The sequence below is a fragment of the Parasteatoda tepidariorum genome, chromosome 9 (genome assembly GCF_043381705.1).
Source record: "Parasteatoda tepidariorum isolate YZ-2023 chromosome 9, CAS_Ptep_4.0, whole genome shotgun sequence".
NCBI classification, from domain to species: Eukaryota; Metazoa; Arthropoda; class Arachnida; order Araneae; family Theridiidae; genus Parasteatoda; species Parasteatoda tepidariorum.
The window spans coordinates 15,666,763-15,690,182 of NC_092212.1; the positions used below are offsets into that span (position 1 = coordinate 15,666,763).

The following is a 23,420-nucleotide window of genomic DNA, read 5'->3' on the forward strand; positions in this document are numbered from 1 at the left end:
AGGAATGAGGGAAAAAAATGTCCACTTAGTGGAAACAAATTTATAGTTTTACTTTTTTCACATAGGTATTTTAAATATATTTACCCCTTTTATGGTTAGACATTAATGGTTTCAGCTTTGGCAAAGAAGCATAATTTTGAGAGAAGTTTTTATATTTCGATTATTACTTGATTACCACTTAGTAAAATATTTTTCAATAACTGCTCGAGTTGGTAGCTATATTTCCTTTCTATTTCTTTGCTATACTCCAACACATTTGATACATTAGCACACATATTGATTTCATATTTTATCTTAAATATTGTTAATTAAATTGTTTGTATAAATAGTAAGTCAGATATTTTCTGGTGTTAGCTACCACTTCCAGTTAGAAAAATATCGTTTTAATACAATTTTAGATCTCAATATATTTAGTTAGATAATTTATTAATTACGGTTGACACAAATGATTTCTCTCTCTCAGATAAATAAATAAAAAGAGAAAGAAATGAGTATCATTTCATAATTTACAAACTATATTATAAAGTACTAGCATGTAGTATGTAAAGGTCCGAAATGTGTGGCAACACAGAGTTTCCATGATTCTTAGAATAATGTAACAGTTGTAAAAAAAAGGTGGCAAGTGCATTAATGACCACTAAATATTGTTTTTTTTAAGGGGAACATCTCTGCATGAGGTCTATAAACGGTATAAGGGTTTATTAAAAAGGGAAATTCTTGCTATTGTTAAAATGAATTTTCTATCTCTAATATATTTTTTCAAGGATTCGAAAGAACCATGAAATAAATTAAAACAGTGGTTCTGAAAATAAACAAGGTATTCAAAGTTGCTAACTTCTTACGCTTTGGGAAGAATTTCTTTTACTGGTTTATAAGTTTGTGTTTTAACGTATGATTCTTCGTTTTGCAAACTTGATACCTGTAAACTAAAGAAAATATATAGGGGAAGAGGGTTAAACCCCATAGACAAAATGTGAACCGGTCCCCCAAGTCTGTGTATGAAGGAAAAAGAAACATTTAGAGGCTCAGTTGCAGATTTTTTTGAAACGGTCTCTCACCCTCTTCTTCTCCACTTAAGCTAATATCATAAATTACACTACTACTTTTTTCGTAAAGCCACTCTATGTATCATTTCAAAATAAAAATTCAGGATTGAATGAGTTAATGAATTTCTTAAAGCTGAAATTTATTTGTTAAACTTTTTATTGGTTTGAGTGATGATTGTTGGCAATAAATCAGTTCAGCGCGTTTGGCGTGTCTCAGTCGGACAAAATCTCTATTGCGGAGCGTATGACGTGTATATATGCCGGACCAAATTTCTATAGCGGTGCGTATGACGTGCATATATATCAAACCCAATCCCTATTGCGGTGCGTATGACGTGTATGTATGTCAAGACCAAATCTCTATGGTGTATATGACGTGTCTATATATCGGAACAAATCTCTATTGCGGTGCGTATGATTTGTATATATGTCGAACCAAATATCTATTGCTGTGCTTATGGCGTGTTTATATGTAGAGAACTACAAACTAAAATTTGCAAATTTTTTTTGGATAATACAATTAACAATAGATGGTCAATAATGGATAATACAGTGAACAATAGATGAACAACAATGGGCATACAGTAAACAATAATGGACATTACAATGAACAATAATGGATAATAAAATGAACAATACTAATTAATTAAATGAGCAATAATAATTAATACAATGAACAATAAATAATAGCCACTTAGTATAATAAAATATACCACTTTTTTTGTAAATCCATTTTATGGATATTTTCAATATAAAAGATCAGAATAATACAGGCCAAGAGAAAAATCGTAATTCACACTTTAAATCTATTAGTTCATTTTTAATCATTAGTGTATGTTGCTTATTCAGGGCATGGGTGAAAGCCCTTGTATAGCAAGACGGAAAAAGAGAAAAACCTGGTACGTAAAACATTTCATTCCAGCATTTTTTTCGAAAAAANTACTTTTGAAAGAGTTATCGCTATTTTTGTGATTTTTCCTTAATTTATGATAACCAGTGTATAAAACTGCTTCTTTATTAAAAAAAAGGATAAGTAAACTCCTTCCCAAAACTAGTTATAACTGAAATGGTTTTACTACCAGCCTTTCCTCTTTTCCGTCTCGCTTTCACCCCTGATTTAGGGTGCTCACAATCGGGAAAATTTTAAAATAGTAGTAGTAAAAGATTAACTAATCATTATTTTTACTATTTCCGAATTAAAAGAAATTATACACGTTGAATGCCATGGGGGTAACGGGCAAAGCCAAGATTATTAGAAACGTATAATTCCAGTAAATTATAAATTTTTTTATATTATTATCGTTACTAATATGGTTTGAAGAAATTAACCCTTTGACGGTCAGGGAAATGAGCAGTTTTCGTTTCATTAATTCGGGCAGTATTACGAGCTAACAGTAGTCGAAAGTGGCAGCTGTTTTACCCCGTCGTTCTTCCGGAAATGTCACCCTTCTCTGGCGAGGCCAACTGCTCCGCTTTCTGGAATTGTTATAATAAAGTGGTAGCAAATTATGTAGTAAAATTCGCTGGAAAAGGGCAGTTACGCCTGCTTTTTAATTGAGTAACCAGTAGAACGTTGCATTTTATAAGATACTTATAATTTTTGATATTTAGTGGTGAAAAAATTACTTAAAAGAAAAAATACTAAACTGAAAGTAACTTGAATTTCGCTACCGCTAGAAAATACTATTTTACAAAGCGGTGCCGTAGATAGCTTGCCTCACGCGTTTTAGAAATTTCTTAAAGTATTTGTAGTACATAAATAACAGTTTTTACGTACTTTAAAATAATAAATGATAATTATTAAGAGTAAATTATAGCTGACTATAATCAATTATATAAATAATAGTTAATTATAAATATAAGAAAAATATTAAATTGAAAGGACTAAGTAAATGCAACTAATGTAAAACTTTATGAAGCATTTAAATACAGTAATTACCTAAATTATTCTGAACAAAGTCTACATCAGACTCAAAACTTGATAAGCTTTCTGTATCACAATCATAATCATCATCAAACTTTCGCTTTTCACCCGTTTTACTTTACAAACACCCTAAAAAACGTGCCAAAATACGCATAAAACGAACAAGGTAAAAAAAATAAATTCCCCCTTCATTATGAAAACAAATTCATAGAACCCGTACTGCCTTCTGTAGGCAATAAAACAAACTACGTTTCGAGAGTAGGATTCGTTTTTAACGTAATTAATGCAGAATAATAAAACGAACGAGCTCAGCTCGTCAGCGCGCATTGGGGAGAAATTTCACTACGCGAGTAGTGCTCGTTATTAACCATTACTGTCGAAATCTTGCTCCCGATCGGAACTCGTTTGCGCGCATTATGAAGCACGATTCGATTGCGAGCTGAACTCGTTCATAACCGTCAAAGGGTTAATGCAATGTAGAACACACAAAAATAGTTTTATTTATATACACAGAGATGCCAACTTGCTCCGGACAGTGAATAAATATTTTCAAGTGGTAGTTTATTAATTGTAATTCTTGGTTTAATAAATTCAATTCAGAAGATTTTTATCCACCACTATTTCTAAACCATTCGTAGGATTATATAGTTCACCACTTTCTTTAGTCATGTCATGTTAAACCTTTTAAAAAACTAGCAAAATCTGTGTAATATTTGCAAATTTAGTTCGTTGTTATTTACCGTTTAGCCAGACGGGTAAGCCATGCAAAATTAGCGGGGCATTCAACGTATTAATGTAGATCAGGGAGGACAACTGCTTTGCTTTCTGCAAAGTGGTAAAAAATAGATAATTACACTTGCAGAACTTTGATATATTTTGCATAAATTATAAAAAACTCACCATAAGAAAAACGTATTTATATGGCATTTTGTATAAACTTTAAAAATATTCATAGGCAGCGATAGAGAAAACAACTTTGAATTAAATATACTAAACCAAGAATTTTAAATTAAAACATGAATTTTGCTGATGCCTGGAAAACTTTCCTAAAATTAAAGGGAAGTAAAAATCTTTCGTGCGAAACAATTGTCACCACTTTTAAAATTTCTTCCGGGTGTGGCCACCCTCATATTTAATTTTCTAATTTCGTTTCAACAACTAATTCCGAAAAAAAATAAGCAGTTGTGGTGTTAAATATATTAGAAACAGCCCCTGAAATTTATCAGTATCCTGAATTAATCACATCATAATTTTGCCCTAAGGTCCAATTTTGCCCCCAAACTGTCTCTATATTTAAAAATCGTAAGGGCCACCAGCACTGTTTGGCATTGCAATTTCGAATGCTTTTTTTGAAATTTTTCTTTCACATTTCATCTTGCTGGGCAATGATGAAAAAATTCCATTTCTCATTCTAAAGGTTTTCAAACTCTTTCTTTTATTGATTAATACACTCACAACAGTTTTTATATATTTCATTTTATATGGTTTTTGTATTCTATATTATTTATAAATCGGGGTTCCACCAGAAATGGTTCAATCATTCATGGTTTCATTGCTGGAAAAAAATTTAGGGCCCCTGAAATATATTATCATTATAAATTGTTTAAAAGTAAAATTACTTCTCATTTTATAGCACATTCTTCATTCCTAAGTTTAACATTTATATTTCAAGTGCCGTTGATTTATTTTTAAATCCAAGTAATCATTTTGTTTCGATTAAAAATGTAATTAAATTATAAAAATTATGTATTTTATTTATTTTTCGAAGAGTAGGAAATTTTATGGGATAAGGAAACAAAAGGGGTAAATCTTCTACTGGGGGTGGACGAGTCAGGTCTTTTAGCATATGAAAAATAGTTTGGGTGCTTAATAGTTGTTACAATTTACTTTCGCTTAGAGATAATTTCCTTTAGCTTTTAAATTAAAAAAATGGGCTTTACTTGATTATGAGCGTTTTCATACAAAATAATATTTTAAAGAATTGGATACAGCTTAAATTCAATTCAATTCAAGGACAGTTTTCTATTCATTCTTTCTAAAAGTAGAGTAGGACGGCGACCGATAAGGAATCATGAAAAAAAATTAATAAAGGAAGAGAGTAAATTTTTTTTATAAGCGATATTTAAGTTTTGTTTCCGAACTCATGAAACCGCATTCATATTAAAAGACACTTAAACAAAAAATGTATGAACTTACCTCGCTTCAAAAAACAATTTTCTTTACATTTATTCATTCGCCTTTGCGAATAAAATATGATATAAATTGGTTGTTTATGCATTTCAAAACTTCGTGATTGAATATTTTACACGATTTATACCTCTCAAACTTCAAAACGTACATTTATTAGATATGTTCTACTAAAAAGGGCTTAATATGAGAATTTTATTCCCATATACTAAATAATTTTTGAAGTTTATTCAAAATGTATATGCATGAGTGGCATTTTCGTGATCATATATTTATTCTGTGAAGCAATCTGGACGACAGTTTCAGAAATCAATTACTGAGTTTTAGAATAAATCGTGAGCATTCGCTAGAGCTTCAAAGTTACGCAAGACATTATTTTTATAAAATCTATATTTGGAGTTCGATTTACCTTGACATTTTGACGGAGATTATCCTAATATGAATCTTTAAATTCAGAAGTTTCTGAATTTATGAAAGGAAATCGAGTAAAAAGATAGCTAAAGTCATCTTTCTTTTAATTATTTCAGATTATTTTTTATTATTTTGAAAAATGTTACAGGAAACTAAACATTTGCCTTTCACTGCGTACATTTGTATATCTGCTAGGCTACAGTTTGAATTTGATATTTTCTCAAGAATTTTTTGAATTTCATTCGAAGGTATACTAAGTGTACCCATTTCTCTGCTACTTAGTAGGAATTAAGCGATAACAAACTTATAATACAATACATTAAGGTTATATGTTTCTCGTCTTAAGTGTTATTTTTAAAAGAGCAGACAAGGGTATCTGTATGTATACAAACCTATACGTAAACCTATACTTGTTCAATCAGACAAACAATAAACTAAAAAATTTTTTTTAATTATTTCGAAAAATATTACAGAAAATTAAGCTTTAATCTTTAACTGCTTCCATTTGTATACCTCCAAAGTTGGTTGAATTGGACTTTCTCTAATTTTATTTTTTGAAATTCAGTCAAGTGGATACTAAGTTACTCCACTTCTCTGCTGCGTAGGGAGTGGTGAGAAGAAGGAGGTGATAATACATTTCTATTTAAAATATTATACGTATATGTTTCTCGTCTTCAGTGTTATTTTCAAAACAACAGACAAGTGTATATGTATATAAATCTATACGTTCTTTTTATGCTGGTATATTCAGACTAAGTGATCTAAAGTAAAAACAGAGGAGCAACTAAAACCATTTTTTTAAAAAAAAAATCTGTTTTTTTTTCTGAACAAAACTTATTTCAGATTTGAAAATCCCTCACCCAAACTCATAGTTTTTCTGTTCACAATTTCTGTTGTTTTTACTAGACAATACATATTTTGGGTTATTTTCTTGTGACCAAAACAACTTCATAGCATTTGACCAAATGTGCATAACGGTCCCCAAAGTATCAAATAACTCGAGGAGACAATTATTTTTGGACAAACAAATCACGTGAGATGATCCACTCTGAACAAAAGAGATACGTTAAACAGTATGGGATTCATAAAATATAGCAAAATATAGCATTCATAAAACAGCATGAAATTCATAAAATTCATAAAATATATATGCTTTTTATTTTCAAGTAGTACTATTAGTTACAATTAAAATATGGCATGTGAAATAAGTATTTCAAATTACAGGGCAGATGAACTTTTTCTACAATTTTTAGGTAAATATTTTGGTGACAGTTCCGTAGCTACCAATTTTTTCTGTTTGCCAGGGAATTTTTGCTGAAATAATAAGCTAATTTATGCTTCAGGTAGGTAGATAGGTACTTTATTTAGGTCGCACTAGAGCTGCACAATGGACTATTGGCGACGGTCTCGGAGACATCCCTCATCCCTGAGGATGATCCGAAGACATGACATTGCAATTTTGCTCCTCAGCAGCGGGGATGGCATCCCTGCTTTGGTAGCCCGTCGACCTGTATTTTTGCTTCAATAGTTCTTTTTAATAAATTTGGATTAACACAATTACGATTACCAATATACAGAATATTACCAATAAGAATATACTACCAATATAAGATGCTAATGGGGCTCCGGTATCGCCTGTAAAACGCTGTGCAAAGCGTGGGGTAGCGGTTTGAATCCCGCTGTTACCCTGGATCCTTCGTGCTGTTTTTCTTAATATTTTACTATCTGTCTTTCTATTTGTATGTAGCTATGTACTTTATTTACGTCACACTAGAGCTATTGGCGATGGTCTGGGAAACATGCCTGAGGATGATACGAAGACAAGGCATCGCAGTTTTGATCAGGCGTTTGATCAATTCAGGCTACCAAAGCAGGGGATGGATCCCCTGCTTTGGTAGCCTGACGATCTCCGAGCGAAGTCAACGCCTCCTATAACAGAAAACCTCCACACGGTTTTTTACAGATAGTCCGATCAGACCATCGTGAAGGATACCCACTTTCCGAACGAGTCACTTAATACAAAATCTAGATAAAATAAGAAAGTGGTAGGAAATATATGACTAAAACTTTGTTTTATTTATAAATATTATTGGTTTGCCTTATTCACTTGTCAACCACTACAGATTCAATTCTCATATATATATGAGATATTTCTCTCAATTACTTTTTTAAAAGGTTTTGGGTTCATGCGCATAACTGGTTCACTTTTTAAACAGTCTGCGCGGACTACTTATGAAAGACCGTGTGGAGGCTTTTTGATGTAGGAAGTGATGGCGAAGTCGAGCACTTTACTGTAGAACAGTTCAACGAGAACCGATACCAAGTACCCTAGGTCCCTACTCAGGCTGATCAAAGTGGTCACCCGCCCGCAGCCAGTGATGCTTGACCTCCTTGTTCTGCTGGGAACCGTGTCCTTACGATCAGTCCACTACGGGACGCAAAGGTATTTAATTCCAATAAGCAAACAATATACTGAAATAGAAAAACAGGTAGTCTTAGAGCACAGAATTTCAGAGCCTGTCTGCAAAACAATCTTCATAAAACCAAACTTGACTGTGATCCCTAGGCAGTCAGATAAAGATTATTATTGTAAAAATTCAAGTTTAATGTTTGCTATGTCAAAATTTTTTATCACAAGGTATATAAAAATCATACCTNTTACAGGAAACTAAACATTTGCCTTTCACTGCGTACATTTGTATATCTGCTAGGCTACAGTTTGAATTTGATATTTTCTCAAAAATTTTTTGAATTTCATTCGAAGGTATACTAAGTGTACCCATTTCTCTGCTACTTAGTAGGAATTAAGCGATAACAAACTTAAACTTATAATACAATACATTAAGGTTATATGTTTCTCGTCTTAAGTGTTATTTTTAAAAGAGCAGACAAGGGTACCTGTATGTATACAAACCTATACGTAAACCTATACTTGTTCAATCAGACAAACAATAAACTAAAAAATTTTTTTTTTAATTATTTCGAAAAATATTACAGAAAACTATGCTCTAATCTTTAACTGCTTCCATTTGTATACCTCCAAAATTGTTTGAATTGGACTTTCTCTAATTTTTTTCTGAAATTCAGTCAAGTGGATACTAAGTTACCCCACTTCTCTGCTGCGTAGGGAGTGGTGGGAAGAAGGAGGTGATAATACATTTCTATTTAAAATATTATACTTATATGTTTCCCGTCTTGAGTGTTATTTTCAAAACAACAGACAAGTGTATATGTATATAAATCTATACGTTCTTTTTATGCTTGTATATTCAGACTAAAAGTGATCTAAACTAAAAACAGAGGAGCAACTAAAACCATTTCTTTTAAAAAAAAATCTGTTTTTTTCTGAACAAAACTTATTTCAGATTTGAAAATCCCTCACCCAAATTAATTATGAAAATAAACCAAAAATTATGAGTTTTTAATATGATTTTTCAAAACAAATTCATAGTTTTTCAGTAAACAATTTCTGTTGTTTTTAAAAGACAATACATATTTTGGGTTATTTTCTGGGTGCCAAAACAACTTCATAGCATTTGACCAAATGTGCATAACGGTCCCCAAAGTATCAAATAACTCGAGCAGACAATTATCTTTGGACAAACAAATCACGTGAGATGATCCACTCTGAACAAAAAAGATACGTTAAACAGCATGGAATTCATAAAATATAGCATTCATAAAATCAGGCTGATCAAAGTGGTCACCCGCAGTCAGCCAGTGATGCTTGATTTCCTTGTTCTGCTGGGAACCGTGTCCTTACGATCAGTCCACTGCAGGACGCAAAGGTATTTAATTCCAATAAGCAAACAATATATGTACTGAAATAGAAAGACAGGTAGTCTTAGAGCACAGAATTTCAGACTCTGTCTGCAAAACAATCTTCATAAAACCAAACTTGACTGTGATCCCTAAGCAGTCAGATAAAGATTATTATTGTAAAAATTCAAGTTTAATGTTTGCTATGTCAAAATTTTTTATCACAAGGTATATAAAAATCATACCTACCAACTCTCCCGGATTTTGCGGGAGATTTTATTTTCATATTTAAAGTGGTAGTAAATATATACTATTTTTTCTTTTATAAATTTAATTTTTAAATGATTTTGATCACCACTATTCTTACAAAAGTTAAGCTTATATATTAATATGCGTTACTATCATGGTTGTCAAGTTAATTTTTTTCAAATACAACGTATTTGTTTGCTTAAAATTGAAGTTTTAATTCCATTTTAATACCACAGGGAAAAATGATAATGGAAGGGATTAAAAGTTGGCAGGTCTGTAAAAATTATACGCAAAACCTTTATGTTTAAACTTAATTTGAATTTTATAAAATGGTATGATATAGAATTAGAATAAAGCCTTATGCCGTAAAAATCTGTATCCCAGTAAATTTTTTTCTTTCTTTTACTTTTCGTTCCATGCGGTGTTCTGCCAATTCAGCTTTATAATTTTGATAAGATATACTTTTAGAAATGTTTTATAAGGAGGGTAAGTGTTTAAAAATAAATAGCTCTGCCTTAAGAGTCTTTTTTATACAACAAAATAAAGAAATCAGATGGGGGGGAAAAATGAGAAAAAGGTCGAACCTGCAGATGATAATATTGAAATAAAATCTTTCCATTTCAAAAGCCGAAATTAATCTGCTGATATTATGATAACACAGGGAGATTAATTTTTTGCTGCATTTATGAAAATACTTGATCTTACCTGATTCGGATGTGGGGATTTCAAACCCAAAATTAGTTTTGCTCCGAGAACTACATATTTTTTTTTTCGAGATGATATTTTCAGTAGTCTATTTTTTTGTCATAATATACGAATTTAAGAAGAATATATAAGTTTATATACATAAATATACACTTGTCTGTCCTTCGAAAGTAACATTTGAGATAAAAAAAAATTATATGATATTAACGTATTTTTTCCTAAAAAGAAATGTCTTCCCACCACGACCTACGTAGCAAAGAATTGGAAACCTTAGTGCATAATCGAGTGAATATAAAATCTCCTGGTTAGGATATATATTTTGTAGAGTGGTAGGTTTTAAAAACTAAAGCTTTTATATTTTTTGATAAATTTTCTCACACTTTAAAAGCCTCACTATGAGAAAGCTGGCCGGCCATGAAGCCAAGCGGTTTGCGTGCCTGACTGCGAAGCCAATGCTTCGAATCCCGCTCAGGGCACAGATGTTTCTCTCTGTGTGTTGTCCTCTATTGTGTGTGTTGTGTGAATGTGGTTCACCCTATGAACGGATTTCTGTGGCAGTGTGGCGTGGGTCATGTTGCTCACCTCTATGGCTTTGGTCACAAGGTGCTCACCAGGCAATGCAAAACGAGCTACACTTTCCATGACAAAGAACGATATGTTCAGTGCTTGCCGTTAAAAAAAAGTATTTAAAATATATGAGAGAGTTGGAACAAGGTAAATTTCATATAAACGTTTTAATCATTTGCATATAGTAAAATGGAAAATAACATTAAATAAAATCTACAAAACAAAGAATAATGCTTTAAAACATAAACTTAGAAACTTTCTCAAAGAGCGTAGAAAGTAAGCAATCTTGTTTGTGTATCATGGTCTCATACCCTCCAACTGCTACGGAATTTCCGTAGTTTCAGAAATCTTCTTTTCAGACGGTAGCAAAATTAATGTCTTAATACAGCGTTTCTCTACCTTTCAGTATTCGCGGCCCAGTTTTCAATCATAATTTTCATCGCGCCCCCCACTTACAGTAAAATGTATACAACAGTAATGTATATTGAGTATTTTGAATTCTGTCTTTAAATTATTTTTAACTAGCTGCCAAAACAAAAGTAAAGTAATAACCTGTAGCAATTGAGATTGTAGAAACTATGTCTGGAGTTCATTTTTCAAAACAATTACAGTCCATACCTCTTTCAAATGATACTGTTGCTTGTCGAATTGGTGATACAGCTGAAAATGTAGTGTCAGCTTTTCTCGATGTTGCGTGACAAAATGTTTTCAATACAGTTTGATGAAGCAACATATATTAATAAAGATGCTCATTTAATTGCCTATGTTTGATTTTGTAATATTATGTCAGTAGTAGAACTACTTTTCTGCAAATCAATAGAACTCAAAACAACAGCGCTAGCATTATTTGCTATTTTAAAGGATGTTATGAATGAGGCAAACATAGCATGTAGAAATTGCATCGGAATATGCACCGATGGTGCTCGTTCAACATCAGGAAGGTTCAAAAGTATACAAGAACTTGTAAAACAAAAATCGCCTCAATGTGTCTGGACACATTGCATGATCTACAGAGAAGCTTTGGCTTCGAAAGAAATGAGTCCTGGTTTGAATATTGTATTAACTGCGGTTGTAACCATTTAAAATTACATAAAAATGAGAACCCTGAGAACGAGAATCTTTCCGCACTTTGTAAAGACATGGGTTCAGTACATTCAGAGTTACTATTTAAATGCGAAGCAAGATGCTTATCACGTGAGAAATTCCCGCAACGTGTTTATGAATTAAGAGAAGAAATCGCCATTTTCTTAAAAGACGATAACAGACCGGAAACCGAGAATTTTCATATTCGAGAAATTAAATAACTTGAATCTTCAACTACAAGGAGCAAATACACATATGTTGGATACAAGTGATAAAGTTAATGCTTTTTGTAGAAAATTGGAATTGTGGGGCAGAAATTTAAAGCAAAAAAACTTAACAATGTTTGCAAATGTGGATAATTGTACTAAAACTTAAAAGGCTGAAGAAGAACACGTAAAATATGTCTTTGTTACCATTGAAAATCATTTTGCCATGCTGGCAAAGAATTTTAAAAAGTATTTTCCTGCTGACGACAAACTGATAGCAAGTTACGAGTGGGTTAGGAATCCATTTCATAAGACTCCCGAAGGACTCTCAATTGCTGAGGAAGGAAACTTCATAGACTTCACGACAAGTGGCGAAACCAAAATACAATTTAGTAATAAATAACTATTTGAATTTTGGGCAGGAGGATAATTTTTCTGCACTGAAAACAAGGGCATTTTGCATTCTATTACCATTTTCAATATCCTACCTTTGTGAAACTGGATTTTCTGCTGTGGCTTCTTTGAAGACAAAATATAGATCGCGGCTAAATATAGAAACAGAACTGACAGTGGCTATTTCTAATATTAAACCTCACCTCAAAAATTTTTGTTCTGCAAGACAGGCCCAAGGAAGTCACTAAATTTTTTTATTTTTTAAATTTATTATGTTTTGATTAAGTAAGGTGGGGTAAGCCAAAGGTGGCCAGTGCTCCTAACGTAGCCCACTCCCCGAAGTAAAATTAAATTTATTTTGAATCATAAGATGTCCTTGCTGCGTTGTAAATCTTGTATCTGAGGTGCACGAGGCTTAATTGGAAGATATTTCCTTGAATGGCCTCCATTGTATGAAGTGATTTAATTTTTGCAGTTGTCATTCTAATTTCCGGGTGAGAAGATATTGTAATTTATATGTGTTTAAATTCTTAGAACTTTTAGTTATGAAATGTTTTCTGAAAATTTATTTCTTTTTCTTTAACCACATTACTTTAATTCGAATTAATCTATCAGATTAATAGTTTTAAGTCGTGCAAATGGTGAGAGAGACCATATGCATGTTCCCAAGGTGGCGCGACACCGGTGCCACCTTGGGGACACTTGGGCCACATTCGGAAACAAACATGAAATCTATAAAAGTGTTAATTATAAATCATTACGTAGCATATTATTTCTCAAAAAGGAATGATTGAATTGAATGCCAATTGATTTAATTTATTTTAAGCAAATGTGAAACTTTGGTATTTTTTAAATTTTTATAATATTTTGACTTTCTTTGCACTTAAAGTAGAGTTTGCGATATTTTGTTTCAAGTTTTTTGTTTTGTTTGCATTTTAAAGTTATTTTTCAGGTATTTTTTTTTATTTTTGTGGTAGTTATGAGTGTTTTCGTGGTCGATTCTGGTATTTTCTTGTAAATTTGGGTATTTTTATACTAGCTATGGGTTAGGTAAGTTAACTCTAGTATGGTTATTTAACTCTTACTTGTTAGTTAATCCTTTTGAAAAAATTAACTGGCTAATTCTTAATTAATTCTAATGAGTTAACTCAAAAGAATAGCTAGTGACTTCACACAAGGACTATCAATGTAAAATCAATAAACAAATTACGCACTCTAAAAACAAATATATTTTTTAAAGTCGGGAAACTTGTTCCTACCAGCAAGACACTTAAAGTGCTTTTTTAAAAGACGTTTGCCAGTCCAAGTGTTTTTGCTAAAGATAATTTGAGTATGTGAAAAAGTGATTTCAATATATGGCTCACCTTTGGAACCTGTGGGAAACCTTAGTCGCAGAAGCTACAATTTTGAAATTGTACTACAAAATAAATGAAATTTTATTTTACAATTAAAAGTATACGTGGTATATATTAGAGATAGATGTAAGATGTTGCAGAAAAAAATTCAGCCACACAGACTTAATCAGAAAATTAGGAAAAATCCTCAAAGCACCTTAAGTTTTGATTTAATAAGTTGTTTCACTTTAATAAGTTATTAAATATGTCGAAATATATTTTGTTTTCTATTAGTATGTGCTCTTTCCTTTCATCCAGTTAATCAATTTTTTTAAATAATATTTTCTCTTGAATATTCTCGCGCCACCCCTCTAGTGTGCTCGCGCCCCCCTAGGGGGGCGCGCCCCACAGGTTGAGAATCGCTGTCTTAATATTTAAAAAAATTAATTTTAGCGTAACTTGTCCACTATTACTTATAAAAGTGCAGGCCATATGGCTAGATTCTTAAGTTCTGATAAAAGTTTTATGAGAGATCCATTTACTTTAAAAATTTCTATTTGGTTCGCTACCACTAGAAAGAATTATTTTCAAAATCTTCATAAGTTGGAGGGTATGCATGGTCTTGTTTAAATATATCAGCAGTCAATGTTATTTTAATTCACAAGTTGAATCTTAAATTTTCTACCATTTTTTTGTAGAAAAAATTCCGACTAAAGGCCAGACAACTTTGCAGTTTTACTGCTCGCACTAATGGATTCTTATTTAAACTTATACGAATGGAGTTGATAATCCATTGGGTTAGGAACTCTTTTTTGCACTGTATTAGCAGATATGGCAACTTGCTCCGGACAGCGAATAAATATTTTCAAGCGGTAGTTTATTAATTGCGATACTTGATTTAGTAAATTCAATTTAGTAGATTTCTATCCACCACTATTTTTAAATAATTCGTAGGTATATACCGACGAGTTTTCCTTTTTACAACAGAANTTTGCAGTTTTACTGCTCGCACTAATGGATTCTTATTTAAACTTATACGAATGGAGTTGATAATCCATTGGGTTAGGAACTCTTTTTTGCACTGTATTAGCAGATATGGCAACTTGCTCCGGACAGCGAATAAATATTTTCAAGCGGTAGTTTATTAATTGTGATACTTGATTTAGTAAATTCAATTTAGTAGATTTCTATCCACCACTATTTTTAAATAATTCGTAGGTATATACCGACGAGTTTTCCTTTTTACAACAGAACAATTTTAGTAACATAATATACGGTAGTGCGATCTACATACCTGCCAACTTTCACTCTTTCCGAGAATGGATTTTCAGAGTGGTTGTTAAACAATAAACGAAAAACAATCTGACTCAAAAATATATTTATATTTTGATCACGTTGAAATTCGCTTGCGCAAGGATTATTATGCTTATATTTATTGTAATTTATCATATGTAGTGGTGGTCAAACTCATTTATAATTATCATTATAATTCAAAAAGTTAATTGGAATAACCTGGGTATTGCTACCACTTTAAATATGAAAATAAAATCTTCCGGAATAATTGGCAGGTATGCATCTATGTTTTGTGAATGAAAATAAATCCAAAAATATTGGCAAGACTGGTGGGAAAGTCTCCCATTAGACAGAGAAGCGTTTCTGTCCCAAAAGATTTTTTTGAAATTTGCTTGGGATGTATGTGTCCCGTTAGGCTCGAAAGGGTTAAAAAGCAAGCAAAAATAGTCAAATATTTGCAAAATTTACTTCGTAATATTTACCGTTTTTTTAAAAATTATTTTGGCGTGTCCGGAGCAGTTGGCATCTCTGTATTAGTCACTTCGACTGAGCAGTGGTACAGAGAAAACTAAAAAAAAGAATTTTGAATTTTGTCAAAATTTTGCTATTGATCTTTTAATTCTTTTATGGATTGGGTGCAACAATCACATAACTACATTACCATAAAGAAACCTTTTTGATTCAGTTAACTTCATAGCAAACAGAATAGCAAGTTTTGGCGATGACATCGTGCCAAGATAAGAAAAATAAATTTACGTTCTACTTGAAATATTGTTCTAAATACTAACTGTATCATGTTTATTAGTTTTGCCTTCAGCAACTCGATTCTTTGACAAAAATAATAAACTGTACTACTGTGATTCTATGAAAAATCATGCTGTATAAATCTAATGCTGTCTAATGCGATCGTAAGGAATATTTCATAAATGACAATCTTTCTGTTTGTGCCGCAAAGCTTTGACAATAAAAAAAGAGGGTAAAAAAAGAGAGAATTTCGTGATAATGAACAGCTGTTCTTTCTGTTTCGTTAAATGAGAACAAGACATAAGAGACATAAATTTATAGTATTAAAAGAATGACCTCCTCAGCCAAAAAAAGCAATTTATTAATTAATATAAATTATATCGTTGTACGCGAAGAATTGCTCTTCCTTTTTTTCTATTCGTGACTAAGTTGTTAGATATTATTTTCATTCATGAATCATCTGAGAGAAGAACTACAATAAGGAATGACTATTATTTCCGTTAAAATATATTTTGATTCCGCTACAATCTATTTCGAATGTGGTATGTTACTTACATAAGTCACTCACAAACTTTTAGACAAAAATTGTTGTTCCATTGTGTTTTTTCTTTGTTTTATTCAATTAATGTTCAGCTAGTTTTGAATATAAAAATATTATTTCATAAGTGTTTTGAGATTGATATAAATTCTTCTTGTTTCACGTTAACGAATGAAAAGTTAACTAATTATTTTCTGTAACACTTTAACTTAATATCATAACACATTACCATTAACCCTTTGACGCAGATGGGTCAAAGTGTCCCTTTTATATGCATTTTTTAGTCGATCTAATTACATTTGTTTACATACTAATTATGTTTTAGTTTTCTCAACTATGAAAAAAAAAACTAGAAATTTTCTGTTAGATTATTGGTATTATATTTGTACTGAAATATAAAATCCAAAAACCATAGTTCATATTCAAAAGTCTATGCATAATTTATGTTTTAAATTAAATTAAATTCTGAATAACAATAGCTGCAAATAAGTGCATGTTTGAAAAATTATTGTTACGAAGTGAGCCGTATTCGGAAAATTTTACCTTTAAAGCAGAAAAAGACACCAGTGTTTTTTGCTGTAATTCATAATCATAAATGATTAAAATATAAACATAATTTTTTTTCTCTTATTTTGACTTAAACTAATACAAAATAACGGAAAGTGTATGAAAAATAAGTTTAATAATTTAATAAAAGTTCTGCTTCAAAGAGTTAATGCGAAACTTTAGTAGTGCTCTTAATTGCTAAATTTAATATAAATATATGTTATATTTTATTTGAAAAGAAAGCTTCCTCTTGTATATGAAAGGAATTCAATGGCAATCAATATTAATAAAATAGGTCTAGCTCATATAAATAGACATATATTAATATTTTCGATTGCTATTATTTCACACTTTACGTTGACGGTTTCCATAGTTCACATTGGGATCGAGCGCAGAGTATTATACTCATGAAGATATTAAAAAGTCACGCAAATTCGGGCTATCCCGCAGTTTATATGGGGATCTAAAAGAGATTCGTTCGCAAGATTTTTTTTTAACGTAATCGAACGTCATCACATTTGAAACATTTCTATTCGTTTTAACAGATATGACGCCATGTAGATTGCTGAAAGTTTTTGAGATTTTCTTAATAAGTGTATTTTTAAGAACTATTGCTAGAGGTGCCAACTTGCTCTCGACAGCGGATACATATTGTCGAGTCCTAGTCTTTCAATGTATGGTTTTTGCAGAGATGCCAACTGCTCCGGACAAGCCAAAGTAATTAAAAAAACGGTAAATAACTAAGTAAAATTTTCAAATATTTGACTATTTTTACTTGCTTTTTAAAACGTATAGCATAACATAAATTTTACAAAGTGGTGAATTATATAAGCCAATGAATTATTTAGAAATAGTGGTGGATAAAAATCTACTAAATTGAGTTTATTAAACCAAGAATCACAATTGATAAACTACCACTTTAAGATATATATTTGCTGTCCGGAGCAAGTTGGCATTTCTGTTTTTGGTCTAGTAAATTCGATTTATAGGGATTTAATACACCATTTCTTTTAAATAACTCAAAGGCTTATGTGATCTGCCACTTTATTACCGTTAAGTCGCGATATTAAACATTCTTTACGCATATATTATTTTCAAATAAATAAATAACTGCATAACCGCCTTCTAATCAGATGACACCGGAATCTTCATAAAATCCAAACCTTACCCTTCAGAAACTATAGGGACAAATATATAAAATGGTGCTTCACGTGGAAAACAACAGTTAAAGCCGGAAAATTACTAATTCTAACTATGCAAAAAGAAGATTAAACATATCTTCACAATGCCAACCAAAAATTTTTAATATCCAAATAACAATAGCTAAAAAATAAAATTACCTTGGCCTAATCATACACGACAAACTCACATGGAATGATCACGTCAAAAGCATTATAGACAAATCAAACGCAGCAATAATAATAGTCGTACAACCTCTAATTTACAATTAGAATATGTCTCTAAAATTAAAGAAATTACTCTATACTACAATGATCCATCCAAAACTTTCCAATGCCTCACCAGCTTGGTCAACAATACCACAGCACTTCATGAAAAAACTAAATCAATGTCAAAACAAGATCCTAAGAAAAATCACCTATGCCAGATGGTTCATCCAGAATATCGCAGCATATCGATAAATTTAATGCTGATTTTTTCGACAAAGCCACAAAATGCAGTAGAGCCAATTTTAAGGAAATATTAAACTTTGAACACTACAGAAGAGACAAGAAATACTCGTATAGACCAATAGCTGCACATTTCAGCTTCGACGTCTCATATCACAACCATCAAAATAAATAATAGTTTTCAACTGCAAATTTTATCGTAAAGACTCAACACAAACTGAACTTAAGTTCACGATGAATGAAATAGGGGACGCTTTGCGACATAAGCCTCCACACAGTATTTTATAAGTAGTCTGCGCAGACTATTTAAAAATTAACCAGTTGTGCGCACGAACCCAAATTCTATTTTAAAAGTAATTGCGAGAAATTTATGAAATTAGAAATTTATTTGAGAATTGAATCTGTAGTGGTTGACAAGTGAATAAGACAAACCATTCCTATTCATAAATTAAACAAATTTTTAGACATATATTTGCTACCACTATCTTATTATATTAGATTTTCTAATAAATGGCTCTTTCGTAATGATTTCTTTATAATGGTCTAATCGTACTACCGATTAAAAACCGTGTGGAGGCGTTGCCCAAGTGCCAAGGTAAGTTTCTCGACTCAAACCGTTGAGCGTATTATAAGGCTGACAAAAAATTAACCGGAAAATCAATAATTTATAGCTCATCGTTTTTCTAAATATTTTGCAGAATCCGGAGCAGTTTGCATATCTGTATTACTCATTATCTTCAGAAAATTATGTTATAATTGAAATATTAACTTTTTAATAGCTCGTCATGAAGAAATGATTTCTACGTCTTAAAATTGTGTAATTTTAAGATGTAGTTAACTAGACGTAATTAGTTAAATCTTTTTCAAGCTATAAATTAATAAAGTCTTGTATTAGTATACATGTATTTTATATTACTTGCATGCTAATGAAAGATTAAGGAGTTATCACATATAATGATATCGTAAAATACTGTTTTGAGAAAACGTCATTAAAGTTAACAAAAGCGTATACGTCACGACCGTGTAAAGAGACTACGCACAAAATTTATTAAAAAATATGAATCATCAACATGTTTCTAAAAGCAACACGGTGATAGTCATTTATTAAACGATTAAAATGAATTAGTTTGAATTTTAAAGCTCAATATAACATGCATGAAGAAAGAGATGTATGATTGCGAATACTTAACATATTGATGATTGCTTTTGTAGAGTGAATGTTTTTCTTTTTTATAAAATCATTATTTCACTTATTTCATTTTTTACCAAACACTCCATATTTCTTTCATTTTTTTAAATCTCTTTCTCACTTTTGAAGTCTTTTGGGATGAGAACTAAAAAATTCAACAATTTCAAAGTCACAACCTAATACAGAGATGCAACTACTCCGGATACGGCAAGATATTTAAAAAAAAATGGTTGAGAATAAAAAATGAAATTTTCCAATATTACTCTAATTTTGCTAACTATTAGAAGGTTCAACATGGGTTATCTGAAACAAAATGGCGTATCATATAAAGCTAGGCTGCCTGCTTTCCACGCTTTTTGTAAAAATTTATTCTAGTGGTATCTTAGTTTATGTTTTAATGTAATATGTTTTATTCATTTGAGCTTATTTTCTACACCACTACACATAAATGATTCATAAGTTCATATGCAATGCCACTTTGATCTAACTTAAACGTGATGGGGTTTTTTAAATGTTGGCAAAATTAACAGAGATTCCGAAAGCTTTGGTTTTTAAATCTAAAATTCCCGGACGAAAGAGTTGACAGCTATGTGATCTTCACTATTTAGCTTTTCTCGATAAGTAACTGCGGAAACTTAGAATTTATGCATGAAGATGACCAATGGGATCACCTCAGTAATTATGTGATAGTTGCTGACTCAATAGGTTTAATTAAACAGAAATAGTTAGTTAAATTGGTGTCTTGTTGTTAATTAGAAATAAGAGAAGGGGAAAATAAAGAACAACACAAACAAAAATCAAAGGTAACCTAAAACAAGGTATTAATTGGTTAAATTACAATCACTCTTGTTTTAATTATTTTTAAGAGTTGGTAATAGTTTAACAATTAGGTGAATGACAGATTGTCTCTCATAGTAGTCTGAAATGCCACTCTCAAGTAAGTGGAAAAGGTAATTGTTTTTTGAAGAATCATCACACATTGATAGTTTGAAATATATTGGCTTGAAAAAATCATGGATATTTTACTCTTCTTGAAGTAAGCTAAAAAAAGAAATTTTTTTCATACCAGTGTTTGCTCTTTTCCGTCATGACATATAAGTATTCTGATTAGACTATTTCAAAAAAGAATTGGTGTCTTGCATGAACCCAAATTCTATTTTAAAAAGCGAGAGAAATTTATCATATATATTTAAGAATTGAATCTGTAGTGGTAGACAAGTAAATGAGAGGAGCCAACGCCTCCTATAATTGAAAGCCTCCACACTGTTTTTTGTACGTAGTCCGATCAGACCACTGTGATGGTAAACCAATTAGATAAAGAACCATTGAATATGAAATCTATTAAAAATTAGAAAGTGGTAGCAAATATATGTCTAAAAATTTGCTTAATTTATGAATATAATGGGTTTGTTTTATTTACTTGTCAACCACTACAGATTCAATTCTCAAATATATATATAGTAAATTTCTCTCAACTACGCTTAAAACCCATGCCAATAGTCACAACTACTATCATAATGACCAGATGAAGAAGTGAGATGCCCGCTCCGCGGGCAGGTACTTCGCTCCAATTCCTATCAAGTCAAAACTACGTTTAAAATAGAATTTGGGTTAATGCACACAAGTGGTTCGCTCTTTAAATAATCTGCGCAGACTACTTATAAGAAACCGTGTGGAGGCTTTCTGATGTTGGAGGTGATGGACGAGTCAATCATATTCATAAATTAAACAAATTTTCAGACTTATTTGCTACCTCTTTTTTATTCTTACTAGATTCTGTATTAACCCCTTGGGGACTGGTGATTCAGAAAAGCATTCGTACAAAATCAGAATCAAGTCGTAATTAAATAAAAAACGGTAACTTAAATGTAGTCGTTGCTAATTTGACAGACTTACTTTGCGTTTACTTTAATTATTGTTAGTTTAATCATATATATAATCAATGTTAATTCAAAGTATAACTAAATAGTTTTATTTCGAACAAAGTAATGGTGAATTAAATAAATGAAAAAATTATGACTCCGCCCACAAATAAACTGCTAAAGAAATTACTTTGATTACCAGTTTTATTTTTTTACTCTGATTGATACGGTTTTATGATGGCACGTATTTGTGACAGTCGGAGCGAAAGGGTTAAAGGGCTCTTTCGTAAACTGGTTTACCTTCATTATGCTCCGGACACGCCAATACAATAAAAAAAACGGTAAATAACTACAAAGTAAATTTTGCAAATATTTGAGTATTTTTGCTTGCTTTTTAAAAGATGTAGCATGAGCTTAATTCTATAAAGTATTGAATTAAATAAGCCTACGAATTATTTTGAAATAGTGGTGGATAAAAATCTACTAAATTGAATTTATTAAACCAAGAATCACAATTAATAAACTATCACTCTGAAATATATATTTGCTGTCCGGAGCAAGTTGGCATCTCTGATGCATACCTGCCAACTCTTCCGGATTTTCCGGAAGATTTTACTTTCATATTTAAAGTGGTAGTAATTATATACTATTTTTTCTTTTATAATCTTAATTTTTAAATGATATTTATCACCACTATTCTTACAAAAATTAAGCACATATATTAACATGCGTTACTGTCATGGTTGTCAACTTAAGTTATTTCAAATACAACGTATTTGTTTGCTTAAAATTGAAGTTTTAATTCCATTTTAATACCACTGGGAAAAATAATAATGGAAGGGATTAAAAGTTGGCAGGTATGCTGATGGTCTGATCGGACTAGCTATAATAAACCCGTGAGGAGGCTTTCAGTTGTAGGAGGCGTTGGCTGAAGTTATATTAAAGTGTTTTCTTTTATATAAATGCTGTGGATTAATAAAAGATCCTCTAAAAAAATGAAAAATAATAATTATGTTCCCCTTTTAAGTGTAAATTTATTTTTAAATTTCATTTTAAAAAGTGCTTAATTTTCTTATGTTGATTTTCTTATTTTGTATTTATGTTAGTAGCGTTCGTGTCGCCCTTTACATTACACGAGTAGTTCTTTTCTGTCCAATAATGAATGTAGTTAAAAACGCTTAAAAACAAACAGAATACTATTGTATTTGCAACATATTTATTTTACTCGGTAATGCCAACAAATACTCCATAAAAGTAATGTTAAAAGGCGAAATTCTTTTTTTTTCTTCACGCAACCGCATGAAACAAACTGAAAAATTTCGAAGAAAAAGAAGAAATAAAAATCTGTTATTGTGTTTTTTAACGCGAGAAATCGATGTTTCACACGATTGTTAATTATACAGTAAAAAAAAAAAATCTTTAATGTTTGAAGCGTTTACAAACTTCCGGAATATTTTTAGTTTAGTCAGAGATTTAAGTCAATGTGAAAGTTTACACAGTAACGCTAATGAAACATAAGTATTTATGTTTTGTTAACGTTTCTATTTGAAGTTTCATTCCCATATTGGTGGAAATACTTTTATTATTTACCGATTCAGTAATCATTCCTCTCATATTTTACCCTCAAACATACACATACGATTATAAATATACATCCCTTTAAAAAACCAACATTTTTGTTCTTAAATTTTAAAAATACGTAAAAAATAACGTAAAAATGTATTCAAACTTAATATAGTATTTTACATTATTTAAC

At 31.1% G+C, this 23,420-nt stretch overlaps 2 protein-coding genes across 2 annotated transcripts in view; one reads left to right on the plus strand and one right to left on the minus strand.

Moving 5' to 3' along the window:
• Positions 1-5,401, minus strand: part of LOC107440996 (mitochondrial ribosomal protein L51) — a 53,650-nt gene extending 48,249 nt beyond the window's left edge. Inside the window, exon 1 of the mRNA XM_071185964.1 lies at positions 5,167-5,401. Coding sequence (XP_071042065.1) covers positions 5,167-5,248 — 82 coding nt within the window. The 5' untranslated portion in view covers positions 5,249-5,401. The remainder of the gene's footprint in view (positions 1-5,166) is intronic.
• The window catches only part of LOC107447849 (protein-tyrosine sulfotransferase), a 59,454-nt gene that overhangs the window by 9,419 nt on the left and 26,615 nt on the right, over positions 1-23,420 (plus strand). The gene's annotated exons all lie outside the window — the stretch shown is intronic.